The 13,036-nt window shown below is 32.3% G+C and overlaps 4 protein-coding genes across 4 annotated transcripts; all 4 read right to left on the bottom strand.

Annotated features, from left to right (window-relative positions):
- Positions 1–1,434: 1,434 nt before the first annotated feature.
- On the bottom strand, positions 1,435–1,872 carry HELRODRAFT_167165 (hypothetical protein; the record flags this gene model as incomplete). The annotated part of the gene is made up of 1 exon (XM_009012679.1): positions 1,435–1,872. The coding sequence occupies one exon, from the start codon at positions 1,870–1,872 to the stop codon at positions 1,435–1,437; it is 438 nt and encodes a 145-aa protein (XP_009010927.1).
- Positions 1,873–3,043: 1,171 nt separating this feature from the next.
- On the bottom strand, positions 3,044–3,477 carry HELRODRAFT_126342 (hypothetical protein; the record flags this gene model as incomplete). The annotated part of the gene is made up of 2 exons (XM_009012678.1): positions 3,044–3,173; positions 3,317–3,477. Coding segments are annotated over 2 exons (291 nt in total), but the record flags the coding sequence as incomplete, so codon positions are not given.
- Positions 3,478–3,740: 263 nt separating this feature from the next.
- On the bottom strand, positions 3,741–8,896 carry HELRODRAFT_185263 (hypothetical protein). The gene is made up of 14 exons (XM_009012677.1): positions 8,710–8,896; positions 8,337–8,414; positions 8,080–8,190; positions 7,805–7,929; positions 7,586–7,660; positions 7,304–7,438; positions 6,890–7,071; positions 6,612–6,721; positions 6,287–6,402; positions 6,057–6,177; positions 5,486–5,618; positions 5,230–5,375; positions 3,959–5,061; positions 3,741–3,912 (listed from the first exon to the last, which is right to left on the bottom strand). Exons 1-13 carry the CDS (start codon positions 8,771–8,773, stop codon positions 4,931–4,933), a joined length of 1,527 nt encoding a protein of 508 aa, XP_009010925.1. The 5' UTR covers positions 8,774–8,896; the 3' UTR covers positions 3,741–3,912; positions 3,959–4,930.
- A 630-nt stretch (positions 8,897–9,526) lies between these two features.
- HELRODRAFT_72339 (hypothetical protein) lies at positions 9,527–10,337 on the bottom strand (the record flags this gene model as incomplete). Its single annotated transcript, XM_009012676.1, has 2 exons — positions 9,527–9,702; positions 9,947–10,337. 2 exons carry the CDS (start codon positions 10,335–10,337, stop codon positions 9,527–9,529), a joined length of 567 nt encoding a protein of 188 aa, XP_009010924.1.
- Positions 10,338–13,036: the final 2,699 nt, after the last annotated feature.

Raw genomic sequence — 13,036 nt, 5'->3', positions numbered from 1 at the left:
TGTGTGTGTGTATAGATATATTTATATATATATATATATTATAGTTATATATATTATATATATATATATGTATATACTATATATATCTTCTCATTTATATCGCTGCATACGTTATCTTTATCTGTTATAATTGCATTTTATATCTTTCATCTTTTCATAAGTTACAATAATAATAATAATAATTTTACTATTATTATTATTTTTATTGTGATTTTTATTAAGGCTATTATCAGCAGTAGTATATTTTTTTAGTTTCTACACCCGTCGGTTGATCTTTTTCGATCTATATAATGTTATTGTTGGCGGCTTTTTCCTTAATAGAGAAGATAAATGTTTATTATTATTACTACTATTATTTATTATAAGTAATAATTATGATTAATTATGGATAATAATTATGATTAATTATGGATAATATTTATGATTAATTATATCGTTAGAACTGCGAAATTCCTCAAACTCATCTTTTTTTCTCATTTTTGAGCGTCATTTGTCAACTTGTGTCAACTTGTTATTAATATATATATATATATATATATATATATATATATATATATATATATATATATATATATAAATGTCCTTAAGGTAGAAAAACACACACACATACACACATAGTTTATATATATATATATATATATATATATATATATATATATATATATATATATATATATATATATATATATATGTAATGTCAATGCTAGATTATACCTTTATGTTTAATTTATTCATTTATTTGTTTATAGAGCAAATATTATTGATATTATTAATTAGTGTAAAAGTTGTCCTCGTTAATATTTTAATATATGAAAAAATTATTTTTATAATTTTTGAGGCTTTGCATACTTATACATAGACATACATACAAAGACGTATACACATACACACACATATATATATATATAGAGAGAGAGAGAGAAAGAGAGAGGGAGAGAAAGATGATTAATCGTCTGCCGATACACTGTTAATATTGAAGAGTGTGATTATGAAATGACGACACATTATGAACAAAAAATGATTTTGAGGAAAAAAGATTTGAAATATTGAAAATATTTTATCAGAAGTTTTAACGCGGCCAAACGTTTTTGTATGCTGCCGCAATTTTCGTTGCGTTTTTCTCAATGCTGTTACTAAACTAGAAACTTACTTTCCCCCAAGACTGAAAACCTCACACCTACACAGTTCTAACTTTAAAATTTCTCAAATACGATCGCTCGTTTTGATTTTAACTTATTTAGTCATTAAGCTAAGACATGAAATGTCACTATTGATTATATTTCGTTCTTTAATACGATATATACAAAACCCTTTCATATTATTCAAGTAAGTATAACGAGAAAATCCTCGTCATTGATATTGTCTGAATTTTTATTTAAATTCGTAATCTAAATTTCTTCAATTCACCGTTTTAAAATCCAAGTTAAGTAGTTATCAGTAGGATTTAACGAAATTACAGTTTACATTGCACCTACTGGAGCGATTTATTTTCTTCCTGAACTCGTTGCAGAGATGCAAGCAAGAATAAAAAGCCGGACTGTAAATTTTCTTCTCACGTTCCAGACGATTTAACTCAGCCAAGATGCCCATCGTTGATTGGAGGCCGTTCAAATCCGAATTTTCCGGACCCAGACGGGCCAGTTTATCGGCGTTTACCACATCCAGAAAATTGTCGACGTTTTTGACGTCCTCTGTAGTAAAAACGTCGTACTGATCTTTTGGGGTACTTTTTGAAATTTTTTTATTTAAAGTTTTTGACGAGGGGAAAATGTCGAAGACGTTGTAGACGTAATCTCCGGGTAAGACGCCGCCGGAATCAGTAGAGTCGTCGTCGATATTTGATTTTTTGTTCTCTTCAGTAGATGAGTCCATGTCTGTTTGGCGGTTTTCGACGAATAATTTTGGTTATATTTTTTACAAAAATATGAAATAATGAATCAAATTTATTTTGTGATCAATTCATAAATCGCTTTATAAAAATAACGAATCATACCTCTCAAACTGTATTTTAAGTTATTTCTCAGGCCACCAACACGAACAGTCGTCAGAAGGATAAGAAGAAAGATTATCACATTCATATTCATTACAAGAAATACTTAAAATAATTTTTAATAAAATCAAAATTACGTCGCAATTACTAATTAAAATAAAAGAATAGTTTAATTTTTTTAAATAAAAAATCTCAAGCGAACTTTTCAAAGTCTAAACATTGCTACCACTGACGCCAACAGTCAGTTTAAAATGATTCAGTGCCACTTTTTCTCTAGATTTCCTCCAACACATACATAACTATACATAGTATATACAATATACATATATACACGCACACATATACATTTACTTACATATACATCCATTCATACACGTACATACATCACACATTTGAGCACAAACCAAGAGTTGAACCATTTAGAACGTGTTACTTACATTTATATTACGTACACACGTAGAAACATATATATTTTAAAACAAAGAGCGAGAGAGACACACACTCATTTTTATACCTTTAACACTTATTAACGATGTTAAATGAAGTAAAACCGCTTAAAGCGAATTAAAAATTCATGAGTTCAGCCTAGAACATCCATCATCATACGGACGAATGTATATGCCAGAACATTTCAAAATCTCTCGGGCTTTTGAATAATGGCGAGCTGCTACTGTAGTTTCTATTTCAGAAAAGTTTACGCTCCTATGTTTTTAAATTTTCAGTTTTATTACAAATTTAAAACTGTAAATGAATGAAAAAGATTGAAAGGACAATCGCCTCACGTGATGAAAGTATAAATTAACATTCGACTCAGAGAAAATTATTGTTTGTAAAATATTTATTTAACAATAAGCATCACAAAAATCATTCATTTTTATTGTCCATGTTCAAGTTAGTAGTAGCGTTTCTGTCATCCGAGTTATCGACTTTTATATTTTCAGTTGCATCTTTGCTATCAATCTTTCCTTCAGCTTCACGTTTTGCAGGCTGTCTATTGAATGATGATGACGACCTTCGATTTTTTTCGACATTTTGATTCACTCTAGGAGCGCCATCTCTATCGATCCCCAACAAAACTGCATCAGCTTCCAGTAAAGAAATTCCTTTGTCACTCCCCATGAACTTCGAGGCCAATTCCAAATCAATCAGTCGTAACCTCACCTTTGTGCCTCGTGTATACATGCTGATGAAGAGATATTCAAAAATTAAATATCATCAATGTGTATATACTGCGAAAAAAGAATAATTTATACAAATCTTAACATCATAAGAATGAAAAAACGAGAGAACAAGTCATTCGTTCAATCCCAAATGATAATCACTTACTCTGTTTTATATCTAGGCTTTTTGCAAACGCAATGAAATTTTCCTCCGAAGTCTATGTACAGATTATCGTCCAACGTCTCAATTATCGTCCCGCGAACAACTGCTCCGTTGGGGTCACCAATTTGAATGAATGGAGAATTTTTCAGCAACCTTGCAAATGAAACTTTTTGTGTTTCTTTACTTTCACTTTGTTTCTTTTCAATTTCTTTCAACGATGTTTCGGTGAGTTTCGTTTCTTCGGGTGATAATTGAGTTGAGAGATGACACTTTCCATTTTTCAAAAAACTTAAATTTTTAGATTTATTCAACAGAATCTCGCCATTTCGCAAAAACTTTACACGCAGACCACTTGATATTAGGTTGTACGTGCTACGGATCATTTTTTTGAATTGCGATGTTTACATAGAAAAAAAACCCACCAGCACACTATCTATGCAGTTTCATATATAAATATATATATATATATATACACACACATACAAGTTAGTTTTGTGTACATTTAGACTTACACGTTAACATCACACACACACACAAGTGTACACATCACATACCCATCATGTTCATACACAACACATTTATACACAATCTTCTTCTTTCTTTAACTTACACAATGTAGTTACACACACATACACACACTCATGTACACACACACACATGTACACATCAAATACACGCCATGTTTGTACACAACACATTTTTACACAATCTTGTTTCTCTAACTTAGACATTGTAGTTAGTTAGTAGGTAAAATTAGCTACTTGTGTATTGTGGGAAACAGATGGATGATCTGAATTTATTTATAACAAGTGTGTACAGAATTGATTTACACACACACACAGACATGCATGAAAATATCATTACAGAAAATAAAACTGAATAATAGTGATAGAAATAATAATACAGATGATGATATAATGACAGTTCTTAAACTTAAATGAACAGAATTTCATACTGCAAACAAAATTGAACCGAAATCACGCTCAAACTCTATTGACAAACAAATAAACATGAAAATCACTCTAATGCACAAACACACACATACACACACACACGCATATATATTTACTTGAAAGTAACAGCAGTGAGTGGAAAAACTGTAATTAACATTAGATTGTATTTAACGTGACGAACAACAAAGGCAAATTTTTATGTAAGTTGAAGGTTCATACAATAATAATGACCTCTCTTTTCGTGGTTAAATGTTAAAATTACATAAAAATAAATAATGTAAACCGTGCTTCATTGCCAGCCATTGCACGCTATCTCAACATCACTATAACCATTCTATTCAATTCAACTTAATAAAACTAACTGTAATGGATTCTTAATAAATATTATAACAGTAAAATTTAAAATAATAACAATAAAAGTAATCATAGTAGTAATAATAAAACAAAAGAAAGAAAATGAGCGTCAAAAATAAATAAAATCCAAGAAACTCGCCATCTCTATCGATAACATCCTAAACGTTATGACAAAATCCTAACGAAATAATTTACTAATCAACCAATCAACTAATCAATTAACTAGTCAATCAATCAATTATCTATCCAATCAATCAATTAACTAGCCAATCAATCAATTAACTAATCAATCAATCAATTATCTAATTAATTAATTAAAGTGGAATTTAAATTGGAAGCCCCCGTGACCAAAAGGGTTGAATCCCTCGTGCCACTGCGGACCTCCGGTCTGTTGTTCGGGATCCAGTGGGTCCTCTCCCTGATCAAACTTCGCTCTTTTCTCTGATAGGATGAAAAAGTTAGTGAATGAGTTTTATTGGAGGCAATGATTTAACGACCAAATTGAAAAAATATCAACCAATCAATTAACCACCGTCAAACAATCCTACTACTCGTCCTCCAGCCAACCAATGGACAAAGTCACAAACATACAATAGCCAGGAAACTAACCTGGATCTGATAAAACTTCTTTAGCAGCAGCAATATCTATGAACATTTTCTCGGCATGGCCCTTATCATCGCCGTCATACTGATCAGGGTGCCATTTGGCTGCTAATTTACGATAGGCCTTTGTTATTTCACCCTTCGATGCAGTTCTGCGGTGTTGTGGGTTGATTGATTTGCATGACTGGCTCATTGCAACAAACATACGGACACACACAGACACACACATACAGAGACAAAACATACAAGCAGGTATACTGACCGTTTAACATCTAATATTTTATAATAGTCCCTCTTTTTTGATTGCTTGAGAAGTTTCTGGGCCCTTTTGAGGCCCTCCTGAACCCTGTGGTGATCACTGTATATCTGCTCAGCTTGCTTGAAATCATTGACGGCTGTGTGCGCGTTTGTTTGCATGGTTGGTTGGTTGGTTGCATGGTTGTTTGATTGGTAGCATGGTTGGTTGATTGGTTGGTTGATTGGTTGTTTGATTGGTTGCATGGTTGGTTGATTGGTTGGTTGCATGGTTGGTTGATTGGTTGGTTGGTTGCATGGTTGGTTGGTTGATTGGTTGCATGGTTGGTTGATTGGTTGGTTGATTGGTTGCATGGTTGGTTGGTTGATTGGTTGCATGGTTGGTGGGAGTAAGCAAATTGATTGAACGATTGATTGTTGAGTGCAGTAATTGCAGAATATTAATGAAAAAACTAAATAAATATCAACGACGAAAATTAAAAGATCAACTACTCGATAAACAAATCAATCCTTTAAAACATTTAAACCCACACGCACACACACCCACACACACGCACATACACACACACAACACAGACCTTCTTCAAACTTCTCGTTGAGAATATGCACTTCAGCTCTGTAGCAGAGTGCATCGACATCATTCGGACTCATCTTTAAAACTTTGTTGCAATGTTGAGATGCCCTCTCCGTGTCTTTTATCTAGGTCAGTAATTACATGATTGGCTGGTTGGTCGATTGATAAGTTGATTGATTGATAGATTGGTTGATTGATTGATTGATTTGTTGATTGATTGGTTGAAATTCTAACCTCGAAATAGCATCTGCAGTAATGAGATTCGGCTTTCAGTACAATCGGTTGGACTGTTGATTCACTTTTAAACATCTGGTTGGTCTTACTAATGCACTCATTCCAATCCTTCTTCTCTGTTTAATGGTGAATGAGTGAAAGAAAAGAGTGAGAGAGAGTGATGGCAGAGGAGGAGGTGGATGAATTTGATAAACTTTTAAATTAAAACTAACTTATCAATCATGCTTTCAATCAATCAATCAATCAATCAATCAATCAATCAACCAATCAATCAACCAATCAATCAACCAACTAACCCACCACCACCATCAGCCACACAACTGACCAATAGCAGATTGCACGTCAGTCATGTGCTTGTTCAGTTTCTTGACTTTCTTATAATGATCGTGACAGCCCTTGTGGTCGGCGTCCAGCTTCAGACACTCCCTGATCTCCCTATGACAGAGTAGGAAGATATTGATGGGGATGATGACAAAAAAAAGAAAATCTCAGCACGCACACATCCACATAAACTACAAAAACAAGAAACTTCCCAGCCGCAATGCCATCTACAGCAATAAAAAAAAAACCATTTTCATCGAGTGCACAACCGACTTAGCTTACTTCAAAGAATCTTCGACCTCTCCAACTGAATATAACATTGTGCTCAGTTTCAAATAGCCATTTGTGTTGTCAGGAATTAGTTTAACCGTTGGCCGAATATCTTGGATAGCTTTCATTATGTCACCTACTTTCTCGTAATAAGAAGCTCGAAGTTCATGGAGATGTGCATCCCATATACAAGTCTGTGCGTGTATGTATGTGTATGTGTGTCTGTAAGTATGTGTACATGTGTGTATGTGTGTCTGTAAGTATGTGTACATGCGTGCGTGTTTGTGTGTGTGTTTAGATTTGTATGTGTATGGATGTATGCAAGTATCTACATGATCATCAATGTTATATGCTATTCAACTTCTTTTTAATCATAGTTACAATCACCATTACTGTCGTCCTCATTCTCATCAACATCTTCCTAACCTCAATAGCAACGTTAAGGTACTGTATGGCACCATTATAATCACCGGCATCTGCCAAATGTTTTGACTGAATGATCGATGTTCTAATTGTCGGGATTAGTTGTAGCTGAGATTTGGCCTCCGAGTTGCTCGAGTCCTGGCAATGTTTTTTTGTGTATTTTCTAATTAGTTAGAGAATCTGGTTAGTGAATTAAACAAGGGATGTATGATTGTGCGTATGTAAGTGAGTGTTTAAGACATGAAATTAGTAAAATGGTTAAAAGACAGCTAAAAGTGAACTAACCACAGTTTGATAATCCTGTTCGGCCTCATCTAACTTGCCCTGTTTCAGTTTCACATTTGCTCTCTGCACGCGAGCCTGAGTGTTTAAGTCATTATATCAACCATAGTAATGTTAAAGATGATTTAAACCATTATTAATAAATAAATTGATGGATTGATTTATTGGGTACATAACTTGAAAGAAACAACTTGAGAAAAAAAAACAGAAAAAAGTCCTAACAGCATTAAAATCAGGTTTTAAGACGAGAACTTGATCCAAATCAGGAATGGCCGACTTTGATTTGCCCATTGCTAGGTAGACGGTTGCACGTCGAAAGTAGATCATGTAGTTATTTGGGTCACCCTCTGAAATGGACCAATAGAAATGCATTAGACATTAGTTGACCAATAGTAAAACAGAAAGCTTATGTTCTGGCCAATAGCAATAAAGTATGCATAACTATCTGTCCTATAGCGAAATAGACCAATAGTAAAACAGTAATCAAATTAACTGACCAATAGCAAGATGATAATGTGAAAGGGCATCAGCAAATTGACCAGCTGCCAGCATTTTTTTGCCTTGTTCTAGATGGTGTTCTACATTCGTTGACGATGAACACCTGATGTCTGATGTGTGATGTGATTTGTTAATTTTATTTTTTATTTTATAATACCAACAAATGAATTTTTTATTTTTTTAGAATATTATCAATGAAAACTCAAACATATAAATTATTTTTGAAAAAAATAATAATAATCATATATTTATGAACCTTTGAAAATACTCATCCAGGCTGCCAAAATCATGAAAGAGAGAGCAGATCTCTGAAGCCCAATGCAGGCTGGTAAATCTGCAGATGAAAATAAAGATTTTTTAATAATTTAATAAATTTAATTTGCTGGTAAATCTGCAGATGAAAATAAAGATTTTTTAATAATTTAATAAATTTAATTTGTTTTTTGTCAAATAAAATTTAAAAATTAAACTTATTTGAAACAAAAGTACAAAACTTTCTTGACAGAATTTGAAATTCAAACATTTGCCACATCTCAACCTCCAGACACATCAATCAGGCATGATGGTTAATGAGAGCTTAATCAAAAAATCAGACTCTAACTACTAAATTAAATTTAAGAAACACAAACTGTTGACGTGCACTCCGTAGGAAAACATTGAAAAAACCGCAAAAAAGTTTAACAAAGATAACATTATAAATTTACAAATTAAAAATCACTAATTTGTTTTACTAAAACATCGGGTTAGTTCTCTAAAAAGAAATAAATCCGATATGAATTGAGGAGAAGAACCCATTAAGTAAGAGAAAGTTTATTTGCCTAAAAGTGAATTAAGATAATTAATTTTCGTGTTGCATGGTGATTCGTTGATGGAGAACTTTTGACCACGTAATCACAAGCACAGTATAAAATATTTTATTTTTTTGATACAAATCAAAAACGTCATCAAATTTCTGCATAAATTAACTATAAATGAATTGATGTAATGTTATTTTATAGTTAAATGACATAAAAAGTATCCTAAATCATGTTTTTTTTTGTTTAAGATACCGTATTTTCATGTGTTTAACAGATTTAAAGTATGGACTCATGTAATGTTGTTTGAGATATTAAACCGTATTATTATTAATACAACTGCTGATTTTATTTGTATTATTATTGTTGTTGTTAATAATTTTATTAATTTTGTTATTGGTCTTTAATTTAACGATATATAATCAACCCTCAAACACACAAAAATGTTTTATTCAAAGTTTATTTCAAATTCATGATTTCTGTAGGGAGAAAAGTGTATTAACCGAACCATAACACATAATAACAAAATTAAACTAAGATGTTTTCCAATGACAGCAAGAATAAAAATTACAACTACATTAATAATAATAATATAAAATAATAATATTAATAATAATTATAATAATACTAATAAATTTAGCAAAAATAGACATTATGTCCCGGTACCGTTTGTAGGGTTTCCAACATTTTCGACCTCTTCAGGCAGCAAGCCAATTAACGCGATGAAGGCAAAGCCAACAATGACCAGCAATATTTTACAAAACGTCGTCTTTCCGTGTCCAAGTTGTTCGTAGAATATTTCAAAGAATGTCACGTAGATAAAGGTTCCTGGAAAAAAGGGCAAAAAAATTTCATTTTTGTTATTGTAAATTCATAAATCCTAGTTGTATGTGATCAGATACACACACGCAAAGACAGACACACATCCCTGTGATATCTTTTGCAGTAAGTATAAATTTTAACTAGACAAGTTGCAAATTTTCAATCTTACGATCAACTATTTATTATTCAACTATTTATTATTATTATTATTTTATAATAAAATAAATCAAAGATATGATAATAAACGAACCACAAGCTAGGGCCTGCAAAATTCCATTGACGAGATCCTGCCAGGTGCTGAAACTCGAATGATCACCGATCTCAACAATGGCCGCACCTATAAGAATCCCAAGAGGCATTATTGTAGCAGAAATAATTAATATCACTGCAACTTTTTTCGTCAATTTCCTATCTGTTTTGAAAAATTGAAGTCCTAAGCTAAAACATATAGCCGTCTCGTGGCACAGAACTGCCAAAGTTACGTGCCAAACGTTGCTGAAACTTTTTTGGAGACCTATTGATAGACCTTCGAAGATGTGATGAAGGGATAGGGCGAGAACTAAAACTATCGACCTAGTCGCATTGTGAGAATCGCTTATTTCATCTGAGTGGTGATGTTCTTGTGAGTGAGTTTTGCTCATTTTAGATGTTTCGTCGGAAGATGTAGACGTTAGAATGGAGGCTGAGTTGAGTTCTTCAGGTTCTACGACTATTTCAGCTGTCATTCGTTTCAATTTTTTTCGTAACTTTCTTTTCCTGATGAAAAAAACTAACTGCTCTGAAACGAGGATGAAAAAAAATCCAAAGCCTACCAAAATTTCAGGTATCGGGTAGGTAATATTATTTGGCTTTGTTAAGGATTCTGTTAAAATTTCTCTAACTTCGGGGAAGACGTGCAGCAAAAAAGTCCCAAAAAACACTCCCCCGCCAAAGCATAGCGTGAGATCGAGCCATTTTTGGTTTATTACAACATCACTTTCATCGTCATTTTCAGCATTTTTATTGACTTTAAATTCACCACTTCTCAAACTACCATTGCAATTTAAATTTCCATGCGCCGGATCACTTGTGCACATATCATTCATAATATCATTTGACACGATGAAAATACCGGAGCCATTATTAGTAATATTATTATCATTATTATTGCCATCCTTATCATTGAAATCCCCCTTACAAACGCCATCTTCAGCCACAGTTTTGCCACTTCTACCCAAAAAGACGACATTAGTACAGTCACCGCAATCCACCAAACCGCCGACTGTTTTGTTGAAGTGGCGCCTGGCTAATTTCCTTCTGCAAGGGTAGCAAAGAATCAGCGACAGATAGAACGGAATGAAAGTGCAAACGAGGCCAACAATAACAGAAATCCCAGAGCAAATCAACTTTAATAGCCAGCGTTCCATCATCCTAGTCTAAATTCTATCGAACCCTTCATATGGCTTCTCTTTCAGGCCGTCAAGTAATTAATTAATTCTTATTTAAATACTTCAATTGAATATATAGGTATGTTTTTAAATACGTACGTACGTACGTCTGTATGTATGTGTGTATGTATGTATGTGTATATATATATAAATATGCGCGCGCGTGTGTTGCATTATGTGTATTGTATGTATATGAGTATAATATAAAACATTAACTGTTATTATGTTGAAAATGAAGCTAGACGGTACCTTTGAAACACTCTAACATTCATAAAACTTTATTATTGTTATAATATATTTAGCAATAATAATATTTAGAGAAAAAAGTAGCAAGAGAAAGAAGAAAAAGAATGATAAAAATGTTAGTTCGTACGGGCCTCTTGAGAAGTTAAAAATTCGAAGTTTATAAGTTACCGCAATTAAAAAAAAAATTTTTTTTTTTTGGTTTTAACTGCTTTAAAACGTCATTTAATGCATTTCACTTGAGTTGTTTCATTAATTTATTATTATTAACTTATTATTTATACATTATACTGTCAGAAAGTTGTTTCTTGAAACTTCTTGGCATAAAATCTTTTTCCATTTCCGTGTAGCTAGACCAAACTCTTAACATGTATTAAGATCATTTCCATCTCTCTCTTCTCTCTCTCTTTCTCTCTCCCTCTCTCTCTCTCTCTCTCTCTCTCTCTCTCGTCTAATCTCATTTCTCTACTCCAATACAAAATAATTTATTTCAATTGTAAAAAAATATTTAATGAAATTGTTTGGTGCAAAAACTCGGATGTATAACTTTTGAGACTTTAATCTCAGTAAAGTCAAGAATCAATTAATAAATCGTTGTTATATTATTATTATTATTGTTGTTGTTGTTGTTAATTATATTCTTATAAAATTACCTATATGATGTTAACCACGTAGTAGAAAATATCTGGAATCGAAGTTGTTGTTATTGTTGTTGTTGTTATTATTGTTATTGTTGTTGTTATTATGGTTGTTCTCGTGAAAGTTTTAAAAACATAATTAAACATGCTAACAAATAAATAGGTAGACAAACAAACTAACGAACGAACGAACGAACGAACGAACACATAAAAAACGGCAAACAATTACAAACATATGAAATATGAATGAAGTAACAAAATTATAATAGATTTACAAATTGTGATTCATATTTAAATGCACTTTTAACTCGTCTCCATAGCAACAATTTTTTAGCAGGTGCTCATCAAATCGAGGATAATAATTCCTATTTTGAATATCATTTGCCCGAAGACACATTGTTAGGCGTTCGCGATCCGCTAAAATATTGTTGTTAAAATGTTTGTTGATTGAATGAATTGATTGGTTGTTCTATTTGTTTGATTGGTTGGTTTGGCTGATTGATTTGTCCATTGGTTTGTTGATTGATTGGTTTGTTTGCTGATTGGTTGATTTGTTAACTGCTGATTGGTTGTTTGATTCACAAATTGAAGGATTTGTTTATCTGTTGAATGGTTTATTTGTTGATTGGCCGACTGAATGAATGACTGATTGATTGGCTGATTGAATGATTGGTTAGTTGATTGATTGATTAACTGACTGATTGGTTGATCGATTGGTTGACTGATTGATACAATAGTTAGTTGATTGGTTGGTTGGTTTGTAGACTATGGAGATGGAGCCCTCACACGACATGAAGAGGTATGGTGGAACTTTGAAGGAAGTTAGTTTAAACTTTTAAATCGTAACAATGATAATAACAATATTAATAACATTATTATTTATAATTATAATAATAATTATTATTACTATCATTATTATTTTTAATTATTATTCTTTGAAATTGTTGTCTATATTACCTCCTCTAGAACCATTTGACGATTCCTCAATTTATGATTCACGCTACTGCAACCCCCGTCCTAGAACGTTTGTCA

This window comes from Helobdella robusta (assembly GCF_000326865.2).
Source record: "Helobdella robusta unplaced genomic scaffold HELROscaffold_11, whole genome shotgun sequence".
Classification (NCBI taxonomy): Eukaryota; Metazoa; Annelida; class Clitellata; order Rhynchobdellida; family Glossiphoniidae; genus Helobdella; species Helobdella robusta.
Note: the sequence above shows the minus strand (reverse complement) of the source record. Positions and strands in the feature narration are given on the sequence as shown.

Coding starts and splice junctions, on each gene's coding strand:
- HELRODRAFT_185263 (XM_009012677.1), bottom strand. CDS start 8,773: ATGTTATCTTTGTTAAACTTTTTTGCGGTTTTTTCAATGTTTTCCTAC. Junction 7,930..8,079: donor ACATTATCATCTTGCTATTG/GTCAGTTAATTT, acceptor GGTCCATTTCAG/AGGGTGACCCAAATAACTAC. Junction 5,376..5,485: donor AAAATATTAGATGTTAAACG/GTCAGTATACCT, acceptor ACAACACCGCAG/AACTGCATCGAAGGGTGAAA.